General features: G+C 43.5%; 1 protein-coding gene across 4 annotated transcripts in view; it reads right to left on the bottom strand.

The window, feature by feature from the left end:
• PDZK1 (PDZ domain containing 1) overlaps positions 1-26,507 on the bottom strand; it is a 63,344-nt gene that overhangs the window by 14,981 nt on the left and 21,856 nt on the right. For all 4 annotated transcript variants that reach the window (XM_019956675.2, XM_070785787.1, XM_019956676.2 and 1 more), the window contains 3 exons: positions 8,624-8,835; positions 7,620-7,866; positions 5,528-5,664 (listed from right to left, as the gene is read on the bottom strand). In XM_019956675.2, the coding sequence (XP_019812234.2) occupies positions 5,528-5,664; positions 7,620-7,866; positions 8,624-8,833 (594 nt within the window). In that variant the 5' untranslated portion in view covers positions 8,834-8,835. Of the gene's footprint in view, positions 1-5,527; positions 5,665-7,619; positions 7,867-8,623; positions 8,836-26,507 lie in introns of those variants that run through there.

The raw sequence follows: 26,507 nt of genomic DNA, 5'->3' as shown, positions 1-26,507 counted from the left end.
TAGATTCAGGCCATTAATAAGCAACGCCCTGAGCTTCTACTGTATATTCAAGAAAAGCCTTTTAAAGGTATTTTGGATACTGGTGCAGATGTTTCCGTCATATCTCAAAAACATTGGCCTGATGAATGGCCTAAGCAGGTTGTAATTTCTACTTTGCAAGGCATTGGGCAATCACATGACCCAGAACAGAGTTCAACCTTTTTAAAATAGAGAGACGAAGAAAGACATGAAGGACATTTTCAACCTTATGTTTTGCCAGGACTGCTGGTTAATCTATGGGGGAGAGATGTTATGATGAATATGGGGGTATATCTTTATAGTCCAGATAAAAAGATTAGTAATCAATTGTTAGACCAAGGCCTTTTACCCCATCAGGGGTTGGGGATAGATTCACAAGGGCCTTTACAACCCCTGATCCCTGCAGTTAAGAATGATAGAAAAGGTATAGGATGTTTTTAGGAGGGGTCATTGATCGTCCTGCAATCCATGCTGATCCGATAAAATGGAAGTGTGACGATCCAGTATGGGTTGATCAGTGGCCCCTATCAATAGAAAAGATCACGGCTGCCAATCAGCTTGTGCAGGAACAGCTTGCTCTCGGACATATTACCCCCTCAAATTCACCTTGGAATTCACCTATTTTTGTCATTAAAAAGAAAACAGGTAAATAGAGGCTATTACAGGATTTACGAAAGGTTAATGAAACGATGGAATTGATGGGCCCCCTTCAGCCGGGGTTGCCTACCCCCATGGCCATTCCAAAAAATACTTACAAAATTATTATTGACTTAAAAGATTGCTTTTATACTATTTCCCTTGCCACTAATGACTGTCAAAGATTTGCTTTTAGTGTCCCTTCTACAAATTATAAAGAACCTATGCAAAGATATCAGTGGTAAGTTTTACCTCAGAGAATGGCTAATAGTCCTACTCTGTCAGAAATTTGTTGCTCAAGCTTTAAAAACCACTAGGTCCTTGTACTCCCAAGTATATATTATTCATTATATGGATGATATTCTTTTGGCATATCAAGATGAGGAGTTGCTATTAACAACATTCGCTTATATGCAAACTGCATTACAGGATTATGGTTTGATTATCACAACAGAAAAGGTGCAACGCTTCCCCCCCCCCCCCCCATTCTTATTTGGGGTTTTTTCTGGAAAAAGAATGGTTTCGAGCTCAGAAGATAGAGATTCGTAAAGATAATCTGGTCACTTTGAATGTTTTCCAAAAACTGTTAGGAGATATTAATTGGATAAGACCTTACTTGAAGCTAACTACAGGGGAAATAAAGCCTCTTTTTGATATTCTGAAGGGTGATCCTGATCCAACTTCCCCCCGAACTCTGACTCTGGAGAGAAGGCAAGCCTTAGATAAAGTTAAACAGGCCCTGTCTAAACAACAAGCTACTTATTGCAACTATACTCAAGAATGGGGTTTATATATTCTTCCTACTAAACATGCTCCTACAGCAGTCTTATTCCAAAGATTGCCTTTAAGATGGCTTCACTTGCCTGCCTCTCCCTCTCGGGTACTAACCCCCTATTATGATTTGGTTGCTGCCCTAATAGCTCTTGGGCGGTCAGAATCCACTGTATATCTAGGAAGAGACCCACATTTTATATGTGTTCCATTTTCTAAAATTCAGCAGGACTGGCTGTTTCAATTTAGCGACAATTGGGTTATTGCCTTAGCTGGTTTTAGTGGACGGCTTGATAATCATTATCCCTCAGATAAAATTTTGCAATTTGCTCACTATCACCAATTTCTCTTCCTCAAAATCGTTGTTTCTCAGCCCCTTGCCAATGCCCTAACTGTATTTACTGATGGCTCTTCTAATGGAATAGCTAGTTTGATTATACAGGACAATACTACCACCTGGCGTACTAATTATAAGTCTGCTCAAGAAGTAGAACTATTTGCCGTTTTTCAGGCTCTATTACAAATTTCTGCTCCATTTAATTTATATTCTGACAGTCAATATATCATAAGAGCCTTAAACACTATTGAGACTGTTCCATTTATTGGTACCCTGAATTCTACTATCCAAACTCTTTTTCATGATATACAACATTTAATTTGTTCCAGAATTAATAAATGCTATTTTGGTCATATTCGTGCTCACTCTGGGCTTCCTGGACCTTTGGCACAAGGCAATGCTTTGGCTGATGAAGCTACACGTATGATATTTCCTTCATTGGAACAAATGGCAAAAACTTCCCACAGCTTACACCATCAAAACAGTAATAGCTTAAGACTTCAATTTGGCATTACTCGAGAAGCTGCCAGACAGATTGTTAAGCAATGTCAAACATGTCCTCAATTTTTTTAGCGTCCCCCATTATGGAGTTAATCCTCGAAAATTGTTGCCAAACGATATATGGCAAATAGATGTTACCCATATTCCTGAATTTGGTAAACAAAAATTTGTTCATGTTACTATTGACACCTTCTCCGGCTTTTTACATGCCTCTCTACAATCCGGAGAAGCTAGCATTGTATAGCTCATTGCATTAAATGTTTTGCTGTTATGGGAACCCCTAAGACCATAAAAACAGACAATGGTCCAGGATACACTGGAAAAAATTTTCAATTATTTTGTACACAATTGTCTATTTCACATAAAACAGGTATCCCTTATAATCCTCAAGCTCAAGGAATTATTGAACGGGCACATCAAACGCTCAAACATCAATTGCAAAAACTAAAGAAGGGGGAATTGTATCCCAATACCCCCTCCAACTCTCTAAACCATGCTTTATTTGTTCTAAATTTTTTACAATTGGATATAAGTGGCCATTCAGCAGCACAGCGATTTTGGAACTTTGATGCACAAACAATAAGACCTAAAGTCTTTTGGAAAGACCCACTTGTGGGAAAATGGTATGGACCAGATCCTGTACTAATTTGGGGACGAGGGCATGTTTGTGTTTTCCCACAGGATGCCGAAGCGCCACGCCGGCTGCCGGAAAGGTTGGTACGCACGCCGGAGACGATCTCTAGCAAACCAGATGAGGAGACTGACGATTCAAGAGCATGATGAATTACCATCTCGGCAACAACTTCAGACATTGATGCGAGAGGCACAGAATAGTGTTGCTGTGCAGGGCGATCCGATATCGCCTTTAAGCTTCCTGATAACCTTATTATTTATCTTAAATCAGATTAATACTGCACATTCTGAAGAATATTCAAGTGCTTACTGGGCTTATTTTCCCAACCCTCCCCTTCTCCAACCGGTGGGCTGGGAGGGTCGGTCTATTCCCATATACACTAATGATACTGTGGCTTTGGGTGGTTTTTCAGATAAACATATTATTCCTAATCAAGTTAATTTCTCTTATCATGGAGTGTTTGATCGCTTACCTATTTGTCTGTCTAGATATTTTAATTCAACAGGATGTCTTTTTGTTGGGGAGTCAGGATATGCTGATTATGACAATGGTTGTAGCCTGTATATTCCTGGAGTAATGAAAGAGTCTGGAATTCCTCAACGTCGTAATGGAACTGGTCCTTTAGATATCCCTTTCTGCGACTTTGGAACAAGGGGAAGAGTCACTGCTGCACCATGGAAACTGTGTCGAGATGGAATTGCTACGGTTTATAACATATTTGGGACAAATGAGTCATTGTGGGACTGGTCTCCAGACTCGGCCCGGAACCCTGGAGCTCAGGATAATAGGAAATTTGCATCCCGTATTTGGAACTTGGGCGGCTCTAAAGTGTTCCAAACAGAAATCTGGAAACTAGCGGCCGCCCTTGGATGTGAGGGTTCCTACCTTCAGGTGGGATCGAAAGTGAGACACGGTTATTTGTGGAATCTCACCATGAGATACCCTCGTGCATGTGTGCCTCACCCTTATGCTTTACTAGTAGGATCTGTAAATATACAACCTGGGTTACGAAATTATAATGTAACTTGTAACAATTGTACTTTGACTAACTGTATTAGGGGAATTACTAATCAAACTAGGGTTCTAGTCTTAAGACAGCCTGCTTTTGTTATGGTTCCTGTAAAGATTAATGGGTCTTGGTATGATGAAAGGGGACTTGAACTTTGGAGAGAAGTAGAGGGTGCTTTAATGCTCTATCGCAGGGGAATAGGGTTAATAATTCTGGGATTTGTAGCTTTGGTAACTCTTACTGCTTCCTCGATTACTGCAGCCCTGTCCTTGGCACAATCAGTGCAAACTGCAACTTTTGTTAATAATCTGGCACAAAATGCATCCGTTGCCCTGGGGACTCAAGAAGATATTGACAAAAAGCTAGAGGATCGATTGAATGGCCTTTATGATGTTGTAAAATTTTTAGGTGAAGAGGTTCAAAGTATAAAGTTGAGATTACGAGTACAATGTCATGCTGATTTTCAATGGATCTGTGTTACTCCCAAAAAATATAATGGTACTATAACTGCTTGGGATAAGGTGAAAGCTCATTTAGAAGGTATTTGGCATAATGAAAATATTTCCTTAGATTTGCTGCATCTACATCAGGAAATAATGAACATTGAAAATGCACCCAGACTTGATTTGGATGTTGCAAAAAGAGCTGAGTCTTTTGTTAAAGAACTTTTTCGACATGTACCTACTGTCAATAGTATTTGGTACTTGGGAGCAGCCATAGGAGGACTATTCTTAATAATTTTAACTTTTATTTCTTGCACCTTGTATAATTAAAAAACTGATTGATGATCTATGGATGATAAAGGCTTCCATCTATGGAAATGGTCTGCGGTTAAAGGAACATAAGCGTGCGCCTATATAAAAAGAAAGGGGGAGATGCGGGGAGCTGCCCGTGAGAACGGGGTCCTTTGTCCGAAGGACACAGCTCTGGGAGCTGCCTCGGTCTTGAGGGTTTGCTTGCAAACATAGCTCTCTGTCCCGCCACCCCCAGAGATTAGGCGCTTATTTACTGCAGGCACCTGGAGTTCTGTGCAAACTTCTCACACACAGGGAAATGTTATCTGGTGTAAGAAATAATAACAGGGTGCCATTCCCATGCTCTCAAGATTTCTTGTGACTTTTTGTAAGATGTATAGGTCAACCAAGAAAAAATGTCAACTGGCTTTTCTGTATAAATATAAGATGCTGAATAAAGTTGGTGTCAGACTGCGTCCCTTCGTGGAGACGTGTCTGAACCTCTCGACCCCATCTTTGTTGTAGTCTCTTGCTTTAGTTTCTTTCTTAGCCCCGCCGTGCACGTTCTCGGGACCTGATCGACTTTGCTGGCTGGCACCGGCAGCAAGCTTAGAGAGTGATTCCAGTAAATTATACATAAGATCCAGAAGATAATGGTTCTTCAGAACACTTTTCTTCAAGACAACATGAAACTAGCAAAGGCCTCATTCCAAAACCCTATGTTAACACTGCTTACACCACTAATGAGTCTGTTTGCTCTTAATACAAAGGTTTAGCTTCCCATGATCATAGTCTTCCCATCATAAACTACCATTCCTGTCTTCCTGTCACTTCCAGTGAGAGCAGAGTGAAAGTTAAAGGCGAGAAAGTGCTCCTTTGGGATATACCTTTTCAACCACCTCCTCGTGGCTGGCATCCTCTACATTCTCTCCATTCACTTCAATCAAGTGGTCATCAGCCAGCACTCCAGCTTTCATAGCCACACCTTGAGGTTTTATATCTGTCATGTACACTCCATTTTTACCTGAAAGAGAGTAGGGGGTAGACAAGCGTCACAGCTCCATTACACTGAAAGTCTAACAGCAAAGGGTTTTCTCCCAATAATATAAAATTAGAACTTCGCCTTTTAGGGCTAACTCAAATAGACTTTGATACAGAATGACAATTAGAGCTCATAGCACAAACTTGACACAGCCATTACTCAGTTGGTTTTTATTGATTTGAATAGGATTTCTGAGCCCAAATAAGTACAAAGAAGGAATCTCAAGTGGCACTGGCCTCTTGAACCAGAAAGTAGCGAATTGCGTCCACTCTGCATTGCTGTGTCCTACTCCCTTTCCTTTGTATTTGTGGAATTAGACGGCATCTGCTCTGTTCTGTCCTCTTTAAAACTATCACCAACTACCACATCCCAGTGGACTAAATAAATCTCACTGATGCAGGCTAAAGAAAACAGGCACAGGAAGAGAGGAAAGCACGCACGCATACGGTCAGTCTGGATTAGCAGGTGGGATGATTTAGGTGCTTCTTAAAGAAATGCTGTCGGTTCTTTCAAGATACTAATATTTCAGCCTAGGCAAAGAGTACCTTCATTATGACTATATAAACCATTTGTAAAGAATAATAATAATTTAAACTCTGCTTTCTTAAATACTTGGCATTTCTCCTGTTACCTTTTTATATGTTTGTCATGAAGAAAACATTTTCTTCATAAAGCTAATTTAAAACTTTCACTACAGACATTACACAAAGGCCAAACGCATTGAGTCTGAACTGCAATTTCTTTTTTCTTTCTTTTTTTCTTTTTTTTACCATATTACTGATAATAAACCTCTGAGGGATGCCAAGCTTCCTTTGACCACCTATATCACTGTGTTTTAACAGCTGACAAACTCAAGAGATATCTCTTATAGCTATTTTATTTCTCTTGCTAACAGGTTAAATAAGCCTTAGAAGCCATGTTTAGTATTGGGCTGCTCTTTCCAAGCCAAGCCTTAGTTGCTCAGTCGTGTCCGACTCTGCAACCCCATGGACTATATATAGCCCACCAGGCTCCTCTGTCCATGGAATTCTCTAGGCAAGAATACCAGAGTGGGTTCCCATTTCCTTCTCCAGGGGATCTTCCCGACCCAGGGATCGAACATGCATCTCTTACATCTCCTGCACTGGCAGGGAGGTTCTTTACCAATAGAGCCACCTAGGAAGCTCTTTATCAGTTAAGCAAATTATAACCCACCACCAGTGCCTCTCTAGTACAGAAAGAACAGGGAAGGAGCAACATTAGAGGTGGAACCAAAACCCTAACTCAGCTACGGTTCCAACCTGAATCCCAGTGAAACCAAGAAAACCACAGGCAACTGTTCATGAGTCAGCCAGCAACTCTGAAATTCTAGGAACAGAACTTCTAGTACTTTCTGATGGTTGGGGTTTCTCAAATCACTGTACCTCTCAGCTAGAGGTCAGGGAGACATCTCAGAGCATAGCCACAGCTGAGGGTACTATCTTGATGCCACAGGAGGGTGGGGATCTTGGCTGTGCCTGCAGCAACTCTAACAGCAGCTGATACATAAATAGGTGCTCAAGGACTTTTTGAATAAGTGACCACCTGGACACTCAGAGATGAAACGAGATATCATTCTAATTCAAAAGTAGCTCATGGAGAACCTCCTTTTTCTTGCCTCTTATTCTCCATTCTCTCCTCCATCTTTACCCCCAAAGAAGCGTCAACCCTCTAACCCTCTGGCCTTGAGGACTCAGCTTAACAAACACAGAGAGACAGGAGCCCCCAGTGTCCCTCCACAGTGCTGTTGTCCAACATCCTGATCCCTCTTTGCACAGCTGTACAAAGGAAGGACCAAGGGGAGAGAGGCTGCTGTTGAATCTCCATAGCAATTGACAAGTTAGTCAGCGAAGTCATTAACAGATACCAATCTCTCTCTTCCAGAAGGTTGCTTGTCCCCACCCCACCTTCAAGCTCACCTTGGACAGTTTTCAGAGAGAAGCCATAGCTACCCCCCTCCTTCACTAGGTAGCAGAGCCGTGGCTGCATCCACATCTGTGCTCCTCCGTTCATCACAGAGGGCGCCTTCTTATCATTCAAACTCGGCTCCTGACTTTGACCCAACGCTTTCAAGTCTACTTGCTTTTTCATGGCTTTCTCGTAGGAATCCCCATCCAGAACTAGTAAAGTCACTGAATTCCCACTCTTTCTGACCAGATCCACAACCTAAGAGGAAGAAAGAAAAAGATTAACTTTCACTAATTACCCTCTATCAACCACTGGGGTTGCGGGTGAGAGAGCAGTGCTCACCATCTGACTCTGGAGATTCTATCATCTGACCCCTGACATCCAAGTAGTCAGCAGATCATCCCCCAGCCATCTCCACATGGGCTCCACCAAGATCCAGGGACAAATTGGGCTGGGCCTTTAGCACCACCAGACTCTAGAGTGCAGCCCAAGCCCATCCCAGGGAACTTTTACTAGGACCGGTCTTCCCCGGGATGAATACTGCCCTGAAGCACAGCAGGTCCTCCTGAGTCTATGGAGACAGCATAGTACAGTGAAAGGAGCACCCACTTAGAGGCGGATAGAATCGGGGTGAGGTCAGACACTCCCATATGTTCACTGTGTGAACACATTAGCAAGCTAAGGTGTCTGAGCTTCCACTTCCTCAACTGTGAAATGGTACCTCATGGGTTGTGCCAATGATTTAACAAAATAATGAATATGAAATTGCCTAGTATAGTCCCCTTCACATAGCAAATATGCAATGCACATTAGACCTGACACTATTCAAACCTAGGAATAACTTTTACAGTTCTTGGTTAATCATAGGAGAGTTGATTAGCTGGCAGAGGATAGGTGTAAAGGTGTCCTGCCCTACCAGTGGCATCCAGGAAAGCTCCACTAACACCCAGAACTAAAATCATCAGAGATATAGGGGCTAAAGAGATCCTCGAAGAACTCCAAATGTCCCACTTACCTGCATATGCTCTTCCTTGTCCACGAAGACACCATTGATCCTAAGAACTCTGTCTCCATCCTGGAGACCCGCCTTCTCTGCTGGGCTACCCTTCTCAATCACCCGGACCAGGTGGCCGTCAGTGTCCTTCTCAATTCGCAGGAAGAAGCCATAGCTATTCCCTTCCTGTTTGGTTAGCTTACATTCTCGGGGGTTGAAGGTGGAGGCCATTTCTGTGATGAAAACCGAATAGGTAAATCCTTGAGAAAGAGTCTAACTGGGGTGAGAAATCTGTACTCCATCTCCTATACATCTTTTCTTCTAATCACACCACTCCCAGCTGTTCAGGAAGCAACATTTGGGGTATGGGAGGTCACCTTCCAGGACTTGCTAGTGATTTCCAAATCTATTCCTCCCCAAAGATGACCTTTCACTTGAGTTTCAGACCCATGTATTCAGCTAGGTACTGGACACAGATGCTTCAATTTCAGTAGTTCCAAAACCAAATTCCCTTTTGTCCTGTGACCAAAAGAAATTAGTTCCAAATATATTACCTAAAATTTTTAAGAAAATCCAAGTCCACCTTCATTTAAATATCCGAAGAGCTTGCCAAGTTCAAGGCACTGGAGATAAATCTGTGGACAAGACAGATCTATACTTTTCCTCTTGTGTCAGGGAGAACATGTTTTTACAGAACCATGTGGTGAATGATCTACTAGGGGAGAACAGAGTGATAAGGGAGAATATAACAGAGTCTTGGGAGCAAGGAATGGGGTGGGAAGAATAAAGTACTGCTTCCTAGAGAAATGACTTTTCCAAGACCTGAAGAATTAGTCAGAGCGATGAGATGGGACAAGATAAGGAAGACCTCAAGCAATTAAAAATCAGAGAAGCCAGACCTTAGAGCTGACACATTGGAAACAGAAAAGTTGGTTTCCAGGACCATGAGGTTCTAGTCAGAGAGGAATAGGGATTCCCCCACAGAGAGAGGGCTCCCGCTGCCAGGTCAGGTTTATCCCTCCTGAAGCCCCTTACTTTTCCACCCATCCTGCTACTTCTTTCACCCATGTAGGATCGAGGTCCTGGGCCACAGGATGAGGAAAGGAAAAGTGTAAAAGCTTGGAGCCCCGTCACCCAGTCATTAAGTGTAAGATTCCTGCCAGGCGCAGGAAGCTATATTCACTATCCTGTGATAAACCATAAAGGAAAAGAATATGAAAAATATGTATATGTGAATCACTTTGCTGTCAGCAGAAATGAACACAACGTTGTATATCAACTATACATCAATAAAATTTAAAAACAAAATTTCCTTCCAGGGTTTCCCAACCCCTCCTGGTGGAAGCAATTTTTTTCCCATAGGAGATTGAGAACAGAGGCCAGAACTGCTGGTGTGTGTAAAGCAGAGGCTAGACTCTGCTGGGTCAACTGCCTGCTGGGCAAACCCTGATGTTCCCCTCGTCACAGCTCCTCACCAGTAACTCAGAATAAACCATCCGTCTCTCCTGAAGGACAGGAGCAGAAGACTGCACAGGGCATGGGATGGGGGAGGTGGGGGGTGAAGGAGAGACAACAAAGTGCTCCAGGCTCCTAGAAGCCACGCATGGCATTTCCAGATGGCCATCTCTGACCTCCGAGCCCGCAGAGACACACAGTACACGCGCAGCAGAAAGCCTCCCATGGCCTGACCCCTTGGCTACCTCACTTGGTCTCTGCAGAGTCTGGCAGACAAGCCACCAGGGGCGTGGATGACTAAGCAGCCAAGGAAACAAGAAACAGTGTTTCAAGTAATGTTTTACAAGGGCCCAACAAGAATGTAAGGCCGAGCTCACCCCACTGAGGACCAAGGGCAGAAAAAAGTGAAGACACAATCACCAAGGTTGCCACCCACACTTGGGAGAGTGTTGGCTGCTCTACTGTATCAGGACCAGCCACCAGGAAGATGCTGCTTTGGGAGGAAACCGGGGAAGTAGGGAGTTAGGGGAGAAGAGGACAGCACCAGAGTGGGGCTTCTCACACACAGGCATCTGTGTGTGGTCCCTCTGACTCTGACTTTTGGCTTCTCTTTCTGCTGATCATCTATCCCACAAGCATCGATTCCATTTTCCAACTTGAATCCACATCTATGTCCAAACTTACTCCTAGATTCCTATCAGCTCTCAATTTCATAGGCCTGCAAACTCTTGAAGGAAAAGAAAGAAAATCCCTCTGAAATTTGGAGGTAATTATAGAGAATCTTCATCCAAATCTTAGAAAATTCTAAATATGTCCTTATAATTATTCAAAATAAAGACTATTAGATGAGATGTTTTCATCAAGAGATGAGGCTGTTTGTGATCAACATATGAATGTTCATTTCTAAAGTTGATTGTTTAAACAATAAATGCTGGAGAGGGTGTGGAGAAAAGGGAACCCTCTTACACTGTTAGTGGGAATGCAAACTAGTACAGCCACTATGGAGAACAGTGTGGAGATTCCTTTAAAAACTGGAAATAGACACCATACGACCCAGCAATCCCACTGCTGGGTGTACACACTGAGGAAACCAGAATTGTAAGAGACACGTGTACCCCCAATGTTCATCACAGCACTGTTTACAATAGCCAGGACATGGAAGCAACCTAGATGTCCATCAGCAGACAAATGTATAAGAATGCTGTGGTACATATACACAATGGAATATTACTCAGCTATTAAAAAGAATGCATTTGATTCCATTCTAATGAGGTGGATGAAACTGGAGCCTATTATACAGAGTGAAGTTGGAAAGAAAAACACCAATACAGTATATTAACACATATATATGGAATTTAGAAAGATGGTAACGATGACCCTATATGAGAGACAGCAAAAGAGACACAGATGTAAAGAACAGACTTCTGGACTCTGTGGGAGAAGGCGAGGGTGGGATGATTTGAGAGAATGGCATTGAAACATGTATATTATCATATGTGAAACAGATCGCCAGTCCAGGTTTGATGCATGAGACAGGGTGCTCAGGGCTGGTGCACTGGGATGACCCTGAGGGATGGGATGGGGAGGGAGGTGAGGCGGGGGTTCAGGATGGGGAACACATGTACACCCATGGCTGATTCATGTCAATGTATGGCAAAACCCACTACAATATTGTAAAGTAATTAGCCTCCAATTAAATTAATTTTTAAAAAGCAATTAAGTTGTTGTTTAGTCATTAAGTCATGTCCAACTCTTTGCAACCCCCGGACTGTAGCCCACCAGGCTCCCCTGTCCATGGGATTTCCCAAGCAAGAATACTGGAGTGGGTTGCCTTTTCCTTCTCCAGGGGATCTTCCCAACCCAGGGATTGAACCAGAGTCTCCTGCATCACAGGCAGATTCTTTACCAGTAAGCCACCAGGGAAGCCACACATTTCTAAGGTACCCACCCCTAAAATTCAACCATCTCACACTCTGCAGTGGCAACCACAGGATCCTACTCTCTCAAGGATGGAAAGTGAAACCTCCTTGATAGCAGGACAGTCTAGTGTTTGGGGAGAGGAGAAAAGCAAAGCTTTCCTGTATCGCAATAGAGACCTGAAAGTTTGAAATAAAAGGAGACACAAATGCGTTTCTGGGCAAAATCTCAAGTTGTTTTGTTTGTTTGTTTCAAGTTTCAAACAGTCAGAGAGTAATTACTCTGATTTGCACTTATGTCTTTGAAGGGTCAGGTGTTCAAGATCAGAGTTTCTTTTCAACATCTATGGTTGAAGCCCAGAGAATTGGAGCCAGTTCACAATGATAAAAATGCTGATAGAAACGCTACCACATTGATGGGGAAACAGCCACTGCTCCAAGCCCCGGTTACACCCTTCCACCCTGTTTGCCCTTCCACAATTCAACCACTAAAGGATTAATGCTGGTGCCCACCTCAAACTGATGAAATATTTAACACTTTCAACTATATCAATGCAGAAAGCCAATCAAAACCTCCAAATCCTGGACTAACATAGAGCCCTGAAACTATTTGTCTCCTTTGCCATCTTGTGGAGATGGTTCAGCAGGAGTCAAGAGGACTGGGCTCTGGTACAGATCCAGTCCTGGTGGGTCCGGTCCACACCCTGGTGTTACACTGGCCCCTAAGGCAGGGCCGGGATCTGTCACTTTAGCAAAACTGTCACTGCTCCATGATGAGGCTGCCTGGGACTCTGGAACCTGGGACTGAGATAGGAAGGACCTTTGTAGTCAAGCATGCTGTTTCCTCAAATATCATATATTAATGCATATATATGGAATCTAGAAAAATGGTACTAATGAACCTATGTGTAGGGCAGCAGTGGAGACACAGACAGAGAACAGACTTGCGGCCACAGTTGGGGAGGGAGAGGGTGGGGTGAATTGAGACAGTAGCATTGAAACAGATACATTACCATACGTAAAGTAGATAGCCAGTGGGAATTCGCTGTTTGATTCAGGGAGCTCAACCTGGTGCTCTGTGACAACTGAGAACAGTGGGATGGGGTCGGGGGTGAGAGGGAGACTCAAGAGGGAAGGGATATATGTATGCTGCTGCTGCGGCTGCTAAGTCGCTTCAGTCGTGTCTGACTCTGTGCGACCCCATAGACGGCAGCCCACCAGGCTCCCCTGTCCCTGGGATTCTCCAGGCAAGAACATTGGAGTGGGTTGCCATTTCCTTCTCCAATGCATGAAAGTGAAAAGTGAAAGTGAAGTCGCTCAGTCATGTCCGACCCTTAGTGACCCCAAGGACTGCAGCCCAGCAGGCTCCTCTGTCCATGGGATTTTCCAGGCAAGAGTACTGGAGTGGGTTGCCATTGCCTTCTCCAGGATATATGTATACCTATGGTTGATTCACATTGATGTATGGCAGAAACCAACACAACAGTATAAAGCAATTATCCCCTAATTAAGAAATAAATTTTTTTAAGTAGTTTCCTGTTTCTTCCTCCTTTTCTTGCAAATCAAAACCACAGTGAGATATCCCCTCACATTCATCAGAATGGCTGTCATCAAAAAGACCACAACTAACAAGTGTTGATGAGTATGTGGAGAAAAGGAAACCCTCATACGTTTGTTGGTGGGAATGTAAATGGGTGCGTGGAAGACAGTACAAAGAGTCCTCAAAAAATTAAAAATAGAATTATCATATGACCCAGCAACTCCACTCCTGGGTATATAGCCAAAGAAAATGAACACTAAAAGATACACACCCCAATGTTCATAGCACTATTATTTACAATAGCCAAGATACAGAAGCAAGCCAAGTGTCCACGGACAGATGAACAGATAAAGAAGATGTGGTACATATATACAATGGAAAACTACTTAGCCACAAGAAAGAATGAAATTTTGCAACAACATGGCTGGACCTGGAGTGTTCTATGCTTAGTGGAATAAGTCAGACAAGAAAGACAAATACTATATATTATCACTTATATGTGGAATCTAAAAAATAAAATGAATATAACAAAACAAAAATAGACTCACAGATAAAAAAAACTAGTAGTTACCAGTGGTGGGGGGGAAGGGGAGAGGGGCAAGACAGGGGTCAGGGATTCAGAGATACAGACTATTGTGTATAAAATAAATTAGCTGCAAGGATATATTGTGCAGCACATGGAATATAGCCAATATTTTATAATAACTTTAAATGGAGTATGTACGTGCTCAGTTGCTCAGTCATGTCTGACTCTTCGAGACCCCATGGACTGTAGCCCGCCAGGCTCCTCCATCCGTGGAATTCCCCATGCAAGAAATACTAGAGTGGATTACCATTTCCTACTCCATTAAATGGAGTATAGTCTATAAAAATTTTGAATCAGGATGCTGTACACCTGAAACAGAATAGTGTAAATCACTATACTTCAATTTTTAAAAATTAAAAACAAGTAAAGGTAATGATTTTTAAAAAACAACAAAAAAAAGATCCTGTTTCTTTAGTCCCCCACCCCCATCTTCCATTTCCTGAGAATACAGGAATCAGAGCCCTATGGTAGATAGATATGTAATTAGTGAAGGCCCATGGATTTCTACAACATCATATGAGCAATCGTCTGAAACCGGAGTCCATCAAAACCTCCGTCGGCTTTATTCCCCAGTTTAAATAGCCAAAATAAAGCACTGGAAATGAAAGAAAGCTCTAACCATTTCTGAGCTCTGAGAAAATTAATTCTTGGCAACAAAGTTGCTTGTCTGTGGGAAGAACAAAGTGCCAGCTGGTAGGTAGGAAAGACTCCAGGTAAGAGCCAAAGACATTTTTTTTAATCAAATTTAATTATTAATTGTACCTTTAGACCCCACCTTCTAAAAGGATTAGATCATTGCTACCAGGAAAGGGAATAATATGTCCATGATCAAGGAGAAAATGCAGGTACCTCTTAGAAGTTAGGAAGGCTAGGTGATGACAGCAGAGGAGGGCAGGTAGGACCTAGGAAGGTGGCCAGAGAAAGAACTGAAGCCATCCAGTGATTTTCCACAGGAGAGAAATATCTGGTAGGACCCAGGGGACTCTTCCAAGGCCAAGGCAGGCAAAGGTCTCCCAGGTCCAGGCAGCCATCAACATGGGCCCATTCCCGGTCCCAGGGGAACACCCACCCCCCCGGCAGGGCCGGGTGGAGCCACAAGTCTGAGCAGGAGCTGCTCCTGAGAGGATCATGACCACAAAAGTGAGACTCAAACCACCAGAAGGGTTCAGCTTAGCTGGCCAAGGCTAGCAGGAAGCCTCATTTTCCCCTCAGTTTGTGTGTTTGCGTCTGGAACCTGCAAGACTTCCCCCGACAAGGCTAGTTTGTGAAAAGAGTGAGATTCCATTTCAACTGATCCCCAGGTCAGTGGGATCCCCAGCAGTGAAGCGCCGCTGCCTTGTCACTGGCACCTCAGAAAGCCTTCCGTTCCGTGATAGTTGCTGTAAGTGGAAAGGTCCAGTTAAAAAAATACCATGGGTGTAAATGCTCCTAAGCCCCCACTTCCACTCAGTGCAGGGGAGGACTAGAGGTGAGGGGATTTTAAAGGTACTTAGTTTATCAAAATCCCTTGTCTCCTGAGAAATATTTGAGCATCTCCAGATCAGTGGGAACCTGACAAGAACACAAAGCATCTCCCAAAACAAAAGGAAACACAGGGTTTTCTGAATTACTTCCTGCTCTAAAGCAGTTATCGAACTCCTGTTAGTTTCCAGGTATTATTTTATGAAAGAATCCTGAAAACAGAAACAGACCCACAGATCTTGAAGTCAAACTTTTGGTTACCAAAGGAGGAAAGTGAGGAAAAGTGATGAATAAGGAGATTGGGACTGACATATACACACTGCTATATATAAATATATATATATATACACATTTATATAAAATAGATAACTAATAAGGACCTACTGTATAGCACAAAGAACTCCACTCAATATTTTGTAATAACCTATATGGGAAAAGAATGGATATTATATATATATATATATATAATAATGGATATATTATATATTTTATATATAAGAACAGATATGTATATTATATATACATGTATATAAGATTCACTTTGCTATACACCTGAAACAAACAAGACATTATAAATCAACTATACTCCAATAAAAGTTTAAAAAAACAGAATCCCCAAACTGCTGTAGATCAGATCAAACACAAGTCAGGGAAGAGCAAATTTTTCTGAGGGAGGAAAGGAAGGAAAAGATAACTCCTGGAAAAGTGAAGTCAGCAAGAATTAGAGGATCTTCATTCATCTCAGTCCTGGGAGTTGTCTGCCCAAAGGCAGCAGCTGGTTTCCTCTGACAGAACAGATTTACTCAGTGGTTAGCACAAATCTATAGACCATCAGGTGATGCCAGTAATAGTAAATCACATTACCCTTTAAAACTCACCATGCTATATTCAGGCATGCTACATGATCTCATTTAATCCTCGCAATCACCTTAACATGTTTAATCTCAATCCTAGCTGGCCCTCAGAATCACTAACAGAGACTTATAAAAACAGATGCTTAGTTTGGCGCCACCTCAGATCTACTGGCTCAGTCCAGGCCTGAAACCGGAACATGGGCATGTTTAGAATCCCCGCGAGTTTAACAAGCTCATGCTCCAAACAACTCTTTCTGCTCCCAGCTCCCCTTCTCTCCCCCTCAGCCTTGGGATAACACCCTCACGGGTCAGAGAAGAATGTCAAGGCTAGGTGAACTATTAACAGCTACCTTGAGCTCACCTTTACTCAACTTGAGAAACCAAGGTAGCAGCCTGGTTAGGAGAGGTTCTCAGGATCGCACTCTGCCCATGGTTCTGCCTGACCTGCAGCACAGGAGTGTGTGGCAACCTAAAGCCTTTGCCTCTGCTTCCCACCACATTCTAGTTCTGACACAGGCAAACAGAATCCAGCAGATGAAAACAAACTTTAATAGCTCCCACAGGCTCTTTGTTCTGTGAATTAAGTCTGAGGGGACCCTTTCCAGCCCCTCTAAACCTAACCACCTTAAGAGTTGAGGTTGGGACTTCCCTGATGGTTCAGTGGTTAAGAATCTGCCTGCCAATGCAGGGGACAGGGGTTCAACCCCTGGTCCAGGAAGATTCCACATGCTGTGATGCCTCTACTGCAGAAGCCTGCCTGCCTTAGAGCCTGTGCACTGTGACAAGAGAAGATAGCACCATGAGAAACCCAAGCACCACAATGAAGAGTAGCTCCCACTTACCTCAACTAGAGAAAGCCGCATGCAGCAACAAAGACCCAGTACAGACAAATAATTTTTTTTAAAAAAGAGTTGAGGCCATTTCTCTTCCTCCATCATCCGATGGGTGGAAACCTGAGTTCCATTCCTGTCTGAGGCCAAACAACTAGATTCTCCAATGAGCATCCTGGAGTACATGCAACTTCTTTGGGATCATGAACAAAGATCCCTCAAAATTCTACTGAACATCAAGAAGACATATTGCCCCAAATCTGATTTCATTTGTCCATGCCACAAATAGTTGCCTCATACTGCGGATGGTGATTGCATGCATGAAATTAAAAGATGCTTGCTCCTTGGAAGAAAAGCTATGACCAACCTAGACAGCATATTCAAAAGCAGAGACATTACTTTACCAGCAAAGGTCCATCTAGTCAAGGCTATGGTTTTTCCAGTGGTCATGTATGGATGTGAGAGTTGGACTATAAAGAAAGCTGAGCGCCGAAGAATTGATGCTTTTAAACTGTGGTGTTGGAGAAGACTCTTGAGAGTCCCTTGGACTGCAAGGAGATCCAACCAGTCCATCCTAAAGGAGATCAGTCCTGGGTGTTCATTAGAGGGACTGATATTGAAGCTGAAACTCCAATATTTTGGCTAACTGATGTGGAGAGCTGACTCATTGGAAAAGACCCTCATGCTGGGAAAGATGGAGGGCAGGAGGAGAAGGGGACGACAGAGGATGAGATGGTTGGATGGCATCACCGACACAATGGACATGGGTTTGGGTGGGATTTGGGTGGACTCCGGGAGTTGGTGATGGACAAGGAGGCCTAGTGTGCTGCAGTTCATGGGGTCGCAAAGAGTTGGACACGACTGAGCGACTGAACTGAACTGATATGCAAAACACTGTTAAGTAGGTTGAAGGAATAAAGTAAAACACCACCTCTATCCTCATGGACTTTATAGTTAAATAGGGGTGAAGAAAAGTTTTAGTACAGAATGAGCAACCACTATGAGCAGAGTATAAATGCTATGAGACCTACAACATGACACAAATTAAGGAAAGCTTCGCAACTTACATAGGATTTGATTTAGATATTGACAACAGATGGGTAGGACTTCAATAGGACAGAAGTAGGAAAAGAACATTCTAGCCACAAAGAATAGTATGAACCTCAGGCATGGAAGTGGCAAAGTTCTTGGGGATGGTCAAAGAAGAGCTAAAACCCAAAGTGACTGAAGAACAGCCAACAGGAGAACAGCCAACACATCCTTTAGTCATGGGTGACAAGTTAGGCTGTAAAGGCCTCTAGTAACAGTCCAAGGGATCTGGCCTTAGTTTGGTGGTCAGCAGGGACCAAGCAGGGGCTTCCATGGCGGCTATTGGTAAGGAATCCACCTGCCAATGCAGGAGTCGTAAGAGATGCCTGGTTCAATCCGTGGGTCAGAAAGATTCCCTGGAGGAGGGCATGGCAACCCACTCTGGTATTCTTGCCTGGAGAATCCCGTGGACAGAGGAGCCTGGCGGGCTACAGTCCATAGAGTCGAAAAGAGTCAGACACAACTGAAGCGACTTAGCACGCACTCAGGCATGGACCAAGCAAGGCTTATAAGCAGAAGAAGGACAGGACCAGAGTTGGGCTCCACGGGTGGTAGGAGGGATGGCTGTTGTACTAATCCTCCTCACATGCAACCTGACCTCGCACCTCTACATGAGAGTAGAGGTGAAAGAGCTGGAGGAACTAGGGAGGACTAAGCCACACATGGTACTAAGTCTTCAATCCTGTCCTCTCAGATTTCTCCATACATAGATGGCCTCGGACAGGACAGGTACAAGAACACGGGTGTACAAAACACTTACTTACACTGACCATGAGATACACCAGGTCCCTGTGACTCTCCCTAATTACTGCCTGCCTCACTCACACAATCTTGTTGTGGATTTGAGAGGGTAACAGGTAGGAAGGCCAGAGGTCTCCAAGCGGCAGGAGGAGATAAACTACAAGTGGCAGTTTTTTTCCTTCTCTACACAAAATTAAAAGAGGCGCCTTTTAATTCTGTGTTGACTACACCTGATTCTGCCTTGAGCTAACTAATGCATTTTTCTTATGGAAATGTTTTTCTTAAGCTACGTTAATGAAACTATGTATTTGCTTTGGAATCTGCCTTTCTTCAAAATGCTTCTGCCTAAGACTAACTTTTTTCTTCTTTTCTCAAACCTTGAGCTGATAATGGCTTAACAAGCCAGTATTCATATCAATTGTTTTATGACCGGGAGATAAAACTCATATTGTGGGAGAGGGGCCTGATGAAACTCCCTCAGCCTTGAGGTGTCTCTCTTATCTGATTAACAGCTTTCTAACAGACATAAACACCTTGCTAAAAACTAGCAAGGGGGCATTCTTTCTGCTCCCTTCTGATGTCTACGTCAGAAGCTTTCTCTCTCTCTCTCTCTCTCTCATACTTTAATAAAATTCTATGACACAAAAAGCTCCAGTGGTCAAGCCTGGTTTCTGGCCCCGGATCGAGGTGCACAGAGTGGTCCATGCGCAGCTCTGTCTTCTGAGGTCACTGCCCCATGTGAACACAGCTGTGCTTCTGACTCCTCTCAGCTCTGAGTTGCCAGAACACCCTAATTCTGTGGTCATTTCCTCATTCTGTCTGCTTCCCCACAAGCAGTAGACTTTCCCTGGACTTATCACCCTCGCCCAGTTTTCTCCTGGGCTTCCCTCATGGCTCAGTCAGTAAAGCATCTGCCTGAAGTGCAAGAGACCTGGCTTCGATCTCTGGGTCGGGAAGATCCCCTGCAGAAGGAAATGGCAACTCACTCCAGTATCCTTGCCTGGAAAATCCCATGGACAGAGGAGCCTGGTGAGCTGAAGTCCATGGGGTCCCAGAGTTGGGCACAACTGAGCAACTAACACTTCACCCTTGATACTTTTTCTACTTCAAGCTTTAGACTCCCCGTCTGTTATGGACTCAATTGTTTCACTCCCAAAATTCATATGTTGAAGCCTTATGACTATTTGGAGATAGAGCCTTGTAAAGAGATAATTAAGGTTAAAAGAGGTCCAAAAATGTGGGTCTGGCATCTTTATAAGTAGACACAGAAAAGTACGTATGCAGAGAAAGGGCCACGTGAAGAAACAGCAAGAAGGCTGCTATCTGCAAACCAACAGAGGCCTCAGGACAAACCAGCCCTGCTGGCACCTTGACTTTGGACATCTAGCCTCCAGAACTGTGAAGAAAGAAATTTTTGTTTAAGCAACAAGGGATTCTGTCATGTGGTATTCTGTTATGACAGCTAGGAGACTAATGCACCTTCCAAGTAATACTGCCTACTTGGACTGAGTGTTAGAAAGGAAGAAGTCAAAAAAAGAAAAAGACCCACAAGTTCATGCCTTGGTGACTGACAGACAAGTTGTACCATTAAAAGATGGTATAGTCATGAAGAATGATACGGCAAAGTCAGTTTGAGATGGTTTTAAATCAGAGGACTGAAAAAAAAAGGGGGGGAATTGAATATCTACTTCACTTTACACACAAAAATTAATTCAAAATCAAAGAAAAAATTAAGAGTTAGAACCGTTTCTTCTAAACTCTTAGAAGAAAATATGGGGATAAATCTTCAAAAGGTAAAAATTTTTAAAAATTAGAGGACTTGGCAGAACATCCTGCAGGTACACAGAAGTATGGACCTGGAGCTCGGGCAACAGTGGCCTAGAAGCCTCACAGCAATGCTTATGTGATGCCCAGGGGTATCAACACGAAAGGAGGGGAGCCAAGGATAAAGCCTTGGGTAATACTGATATCTAGGTGACAAGAAGGAAGCTGAGAAGGAATAATCAGATGGCCAAGATTTTACAGTCCAATCTAAAAGAGGAATTTCAAGACAACATAGTTAACAATGCAAAACCCTGCTAGGAGGTAAAGAGAATAAAAACAGAAAATGCCACTAAGTTTAGAAAATGGAAGTTCAGGACAGATAAGGGACTAAGAAGCAAGTGAACCCTAGTAAATAACAGAGGCAAGGAATACAGATACATCCTGAAACAGATACATGAGAGGATTGGGATAGCAGTTTGAGGGGGAAGTAGGGTTAGTGGATGGGTTTATTTTTAATGTTTGTATATCAAGGGATGATACAGACAGCATAGAAAATGGGTTTGGCCTTGATGAGATAGACTACTTCTACTGAGGCAGGAGAAGAGTGGGGAAAATGAGACAAAGAGGAAGATAAGGTCAACTTAATGAGACAAATGAGGAACTTTGAGAATGTGGACCATTCCACATTCCCCACATTCTCCACTGGGCCCCAGACTGATAAATTGGTGAAGGTGGCTAGGAGAGGAGTGTGGATTAGCAGTATTTACCTCCAAAGGCCACTGCACCAGTCTATCCTAAAGGAGACCAGTCCTGGGTGTTCCTTGGAAGGAATGATGCTAAAGCTGAAACTCCAGTACTTTGGCCACCTCATGCGAAGAGTTGACTCATTGAAAAAGACCCTGATGCTGGGAGGGATTGGGGGCAGGAGGAGAAGGGGATGACAGAGGATGAGATGGCTGGATGGCATCACCGACTCGATGGACGTGAGTTTGGGTAAACTCCGGGAGTTGGTGATAGACAAGGAGGCCTGGCATGCTGCAATTCATGGGGTCGCAAAGAGTCGGACACGACTGAGCAACTGAAATGAGCTGAGCTGATGAGGAAATAAGAGCCCAGCGTGCTGGATCTTCCAATCTCTCAAGAGAACTTAAAAGTCCAGATTTATGTGAAATGTCCCCATATTTAAAAACAGGCAGCTATTTCAAAGTTTTTAGAAAGGCTTCATGTAAAGTAAACAGAATTGGACCCCTGGGCTGGCAGTTTATAATCTTGGCAAAAAGGCTATCCAAAGCCTCAGCATTGTTTCACTGTAAACAGGCAACACGTTGAATAAAAATTTCTAAGTAACAACTTAGGCCAAAATATATTTTTTTCATTAGACAGATAAATATAGATCTCATGAATTTATACAAGACCAATCAGCATGATTTCTCATGGCTTTTTCTCACTATGTATTGGGTTTATCAAAAAGTTCGTTCAGGATTTTCCATAAGAGCCTGTGGGAAAACTCAAACAAACTTTTTGGCCTACCCAAGACATCAAGAATAAAAGAAGAAAGTGGTCACTTTTACCCCAGGTTGGAGCATGACATGTTTTAAAACAGATGGCTAGGAGGTGAGGGTTTCTATGTGTACAATGAGCCCTGCTGCTGCTGCTGCTGTCTCTTCAGTCGTGTCCAACTCTGTGCGACCCCATAGACGGCAGCCCATCAGGCTCCCCCATCCCTGGGATTCTCCAGGCAAGAACACTGGAGTGGGTTGCCATTTCCTGCTCCAATGCATGAAAGTGAAAAATGAAAGGGAAGTCGCTCAGTCGTGTCCGACTCTTAGCGACCCCATGGACTGCAGCCCACCAGGCTCCTCCGCCCATGGGACTTTCCAGGCAAGAGTACTGGAGTGGGGTGCCATTGCCTTCTCCGTAAAATGAGCCCAGCGTTTGTTAAAACGTGAGACTGTGAGGCTGGTGTGAATTGTGAGGAAGAGAAACTGCATGAGGGCTTCCCAGGTGGCGCTAGTGGTCAAGAATCCACCCGCCAATGCAGGAGACACAAGAGACTCAGGTTTGATCCCTGGGTCAGAAAGATCTGATGGAGTAGGAAATGGCGACCCACTCCAGTTTTCTTACCTGAAAAATTCCGTGGACAGAGGAGCCTGTTGGGCTGCAGTCCATGGAGCCACAGTCGGACACAACTGAGCATGCATGCAGCACTGAGCTACCAAGATGGAGTGATGGAAAAGATGAAGTGTTCTAGCTTCTGTTCTAGTTCTAGCTTCTATTCTAGTCTTCTGGCTGGGCAGGATGAATGGGGAGAGGAAGGAAGAGGGGACTGAGGAACAGTTTTGAAAATTAAGTGGCTGACATAGGAAAAGTCATCTTAAACAATGTTTAGGACAGAGTAGTTTCCAGTAACAAAAAGTCTAAACACAGGTACGTGGCTGACGTGAAGGGAGTTTGTTTTTATTTGTATCTTCCCTGAGCATTCTAGTCTGGATAAAGTACATTAGAAAGAACCAGAGTTTTAAAGCCAAACCCACTTTTTAATTTCATTGTCACCACTTGCTAGCTATGAGAACATGTGTGGCTTCCTTAATTTTGACCTGGAGATAGAAATACACCAGAAATAGGAAATGCACATGGATCAGTGCACCGGGCCAAGATCACTGAAGACAGATGGTCTAGAGCAATCTAAGCTCAGTGTCTGGAGCAGAGAAGCCCACTCCAGGTGAACCATATTCCCTGCTCTCTGGTGGAAGTCCTGAGTCCATGGGAATTCCGTTCCCTGTGATGACATTTGAGCAGTGTTTCTGATTTTCCTTGTGAAGCAGACAAGAGATTGAGTGATAGGGATGAGCAGGCCTCCTGATTGTCAGGTCAGAGATTCTGTCTCCTCACTCTGGACCATCTCTGCAAAGTTAGTTTTAGCTGCTGAAAAGTCGGCTGAAGATTTTGTTCCCCCATGAAATCAAGCTCAGATAATGAACTCAGATTTCCCTAAGAACTGTCATGTAAGACTGAAAGCTAGAGAATTACCAAAATGGAACCAAATGTCATGTGTTAAGGAGGTAAAAGATTCTGGGGAGCTTTTACAGAACTAAGCTGGCCAGAGAATCCAAACATCTGGAGAAAATGAGTTCTAACAGAAGTGAGTACAAGATAGAGCAGCCAAGGGACCCACATACAAGGGTGGAGAAGATGGAGTGAGGGAGTATCACCTGACATACCGAGGTGCAGGTGATCGTGGTCACCAGGGAGTGACTAGGGAACAGGTTCACTCACCGGACCAACATCACTGGATTTCCAAAAGATTAGAGAACGGATGTGGGATGAACAGCATTCTGCTTGGAGGGGGAAATCAGAAAGGGGCTGTGGGCAGTGACAGCCAGGTGCAATGACTACTGTCAGGAAAGAAAATACCCAGTGCTGTCTTCTTTGTCTTTCTCCTCAAATCTAGGATGCAGTGGATCATTCTATCAATACAGTAATCTACTGCCATCAGTCATGAGTGCTTTGGACCAACCATCTTATCTAGATAAGATGGAATAAAACAGGTACTCCATCTATTTTAGATAAGAGGAAAATAGGAATCAATGGTGCAGACAGTGTCAGACTGCAAAGAAAACACAACCTCTCCGTACAAGGTGCTTAGGTAACCAACACCCAAGGCGTGAAAAACTCAAAGAACAAAAACTGAGCAAGATAGTGGGGAATAATGTTTATTACTCCTGCAACTGTAGGAGGATGTTTGTATAACCTAGGATGTAACCAGAGAGTAAATGATTTCCGTTTCATTGAGGCATGAGGGGAAGAGAGGGCAGGAACTCTCGGCTAACATTCAAACTGAATGTTACTCACTTTACCCTAAAACTCCATGCTTGGTCTGCAAAACACTTTGAACTTCAGCAAGGAGAAAGCAACCTTCCCAGGAAGCTCAACCAGGCGTGTCCACACATGATGCCCTTGTGAGAAATGCTGCCTCTTCAGCATTTCTGTGTAATGAGTTAGACAAAGAAATCACTAGACTCTTTTTGGGCTTCCCTGGTGGCTTGGTTGGTGAAGAATCTGTCTGCAATGCTAGGAGACCTGGGTTCAATCCCTGGGTTGGGAAGATGCCCTGGAGAAGAAAATGGCAACTCATTCCAGATTTCTTGCCTGGAGACTTCCATGCTCAGAGGAGCCTGACAGGCAAGTCCACGGGGTCACAGAGTCAGACACAACTAAGTGACTAACACAGACTTTTGTTGGAAAACTACAACTGGTAGAGACTGGTGATGTTATGTCAGCACCTACAGACCATCAGAGAATCCTCTATAGCTGACAGCCCTGATCGTGGGCTTCTGTGCTGGGCCAGGTGTGTCTTCTTTCACAGCCTGCCTAAGAGCCTTGGGAGACACTGTTTCTTCCAACAACATAGAAGAAATCCTATTGTATCTCAGTTGGTTTTGACAGATGTCTCAAGCAAGGAGGAGATAAATGAAATTCAATTTCATCCTTCTTCAAAAATATTTTACCTAGAGCAGATTCAATATCTTTGCTGCAGATTAAGCCAGCTGGATTCCTCCTTTACAAAGCAAGAGCTGTGGAAATTCAAAACACTCCAGTGTATTAGTTTTAAATTAGTATCAAAAATAGGAAAATAAGTAGGGCTCCAAGATACGTTTTTGCTAACTGTACCTTCCCACTGTAAAGATTACTGTTTGGTCTTCAGTTCAGTTCAGTCGCTCAGTCGTGTCCAACTCTTTGCAACCCCATGAATAGCAGCATGCCAGGCCTCCCTGTCCATCACCAACTCCTAGAGTTCACCCAAACTCACGTGCATCAAGTCGGTGATGCCATCCAGCCACCTAATCCTCTGTCATCATCCCCTTCTCCTCCTGCCCCCAATCCCTCCCAGCATCAGGGTCTTTTTCAATGAGTCAACTCTTCGCATGAGGTGGCCAAAGTATTGGAGTTTCAGCCTCAGCATCAGTCCTTCCAATGAACACCCACGACTGGTCTCCTTTAGGATGGACTGGTTGGATCTCCTTGCAGTCCAAGGGACTCTCAAGAATTTTCACCACAACCACAGTTCAAAAGCATCAGTTCTTCGGCACTCAGCTTTCTTCACAGTCCAACTCTCACATCCATACATGACCACTGGAAAAACCATAGCCTTGACTAGATGGACCTTTGTTGGCAAAGTAATATCTCTGCTTTTTAATATGCTATCTAGGTTGGTCATAACTTTCTTTCCAAGGAGTAAGCATCTTTTAATTTCATGGCTGCAATCACCATCTACAGTGATTTTGGACTTAGGCAGCCATAAATTTCAAGTATGGGAAATTAATGAAATGTGTTCCAGTAGAGAAGAGTGCTCAGAGGCTGTGAATGATTCTTGTTTCTCTCTTATGATAAGGAATGGAATCTGCTTATCTTGAAATTCATTTGGCCTGCTGGCACTGAATGCCCCTCCCCCAACCCACCCATCATGAAGGATACTTTGTCCTAAAAGACAGGACTCCTTGTTGGAGTTCAAGGCCTTCCTCACTCTACTTGCTGATCTAAGAGTTCTGCAAGTTGGGAGAGAGACGAAGTCAATATCATGTGGAAACAAGAGTCACCCTTGGAGAAAGGATACTTTGTGCTGCTGACAAAACTGGTACCTGAAAATAGCCAAACTATCCTGAGGATTG

This window comes from Bos indicus, chromosome 3, assembly GCF_029378745.1.
Source record: "Bos indicus isolate NIAB-ARS_2022 breed Sahiwal x Tharparkar chromosome 3, NIAB-ARS_B.indTharparkar_mat_pri_1.0, whole genome shotgun sequence".
Lineage (NCBI taxonomy): Eukaryota > Metazoa > Chordata > Mammalia > Artiodactyla > Bovidae > Bos > Bos indicus.
Note: the sequence above shows the minus strand (reverse complement) of the source record. Positions and strands in the feature narration are given on the sequence as shown.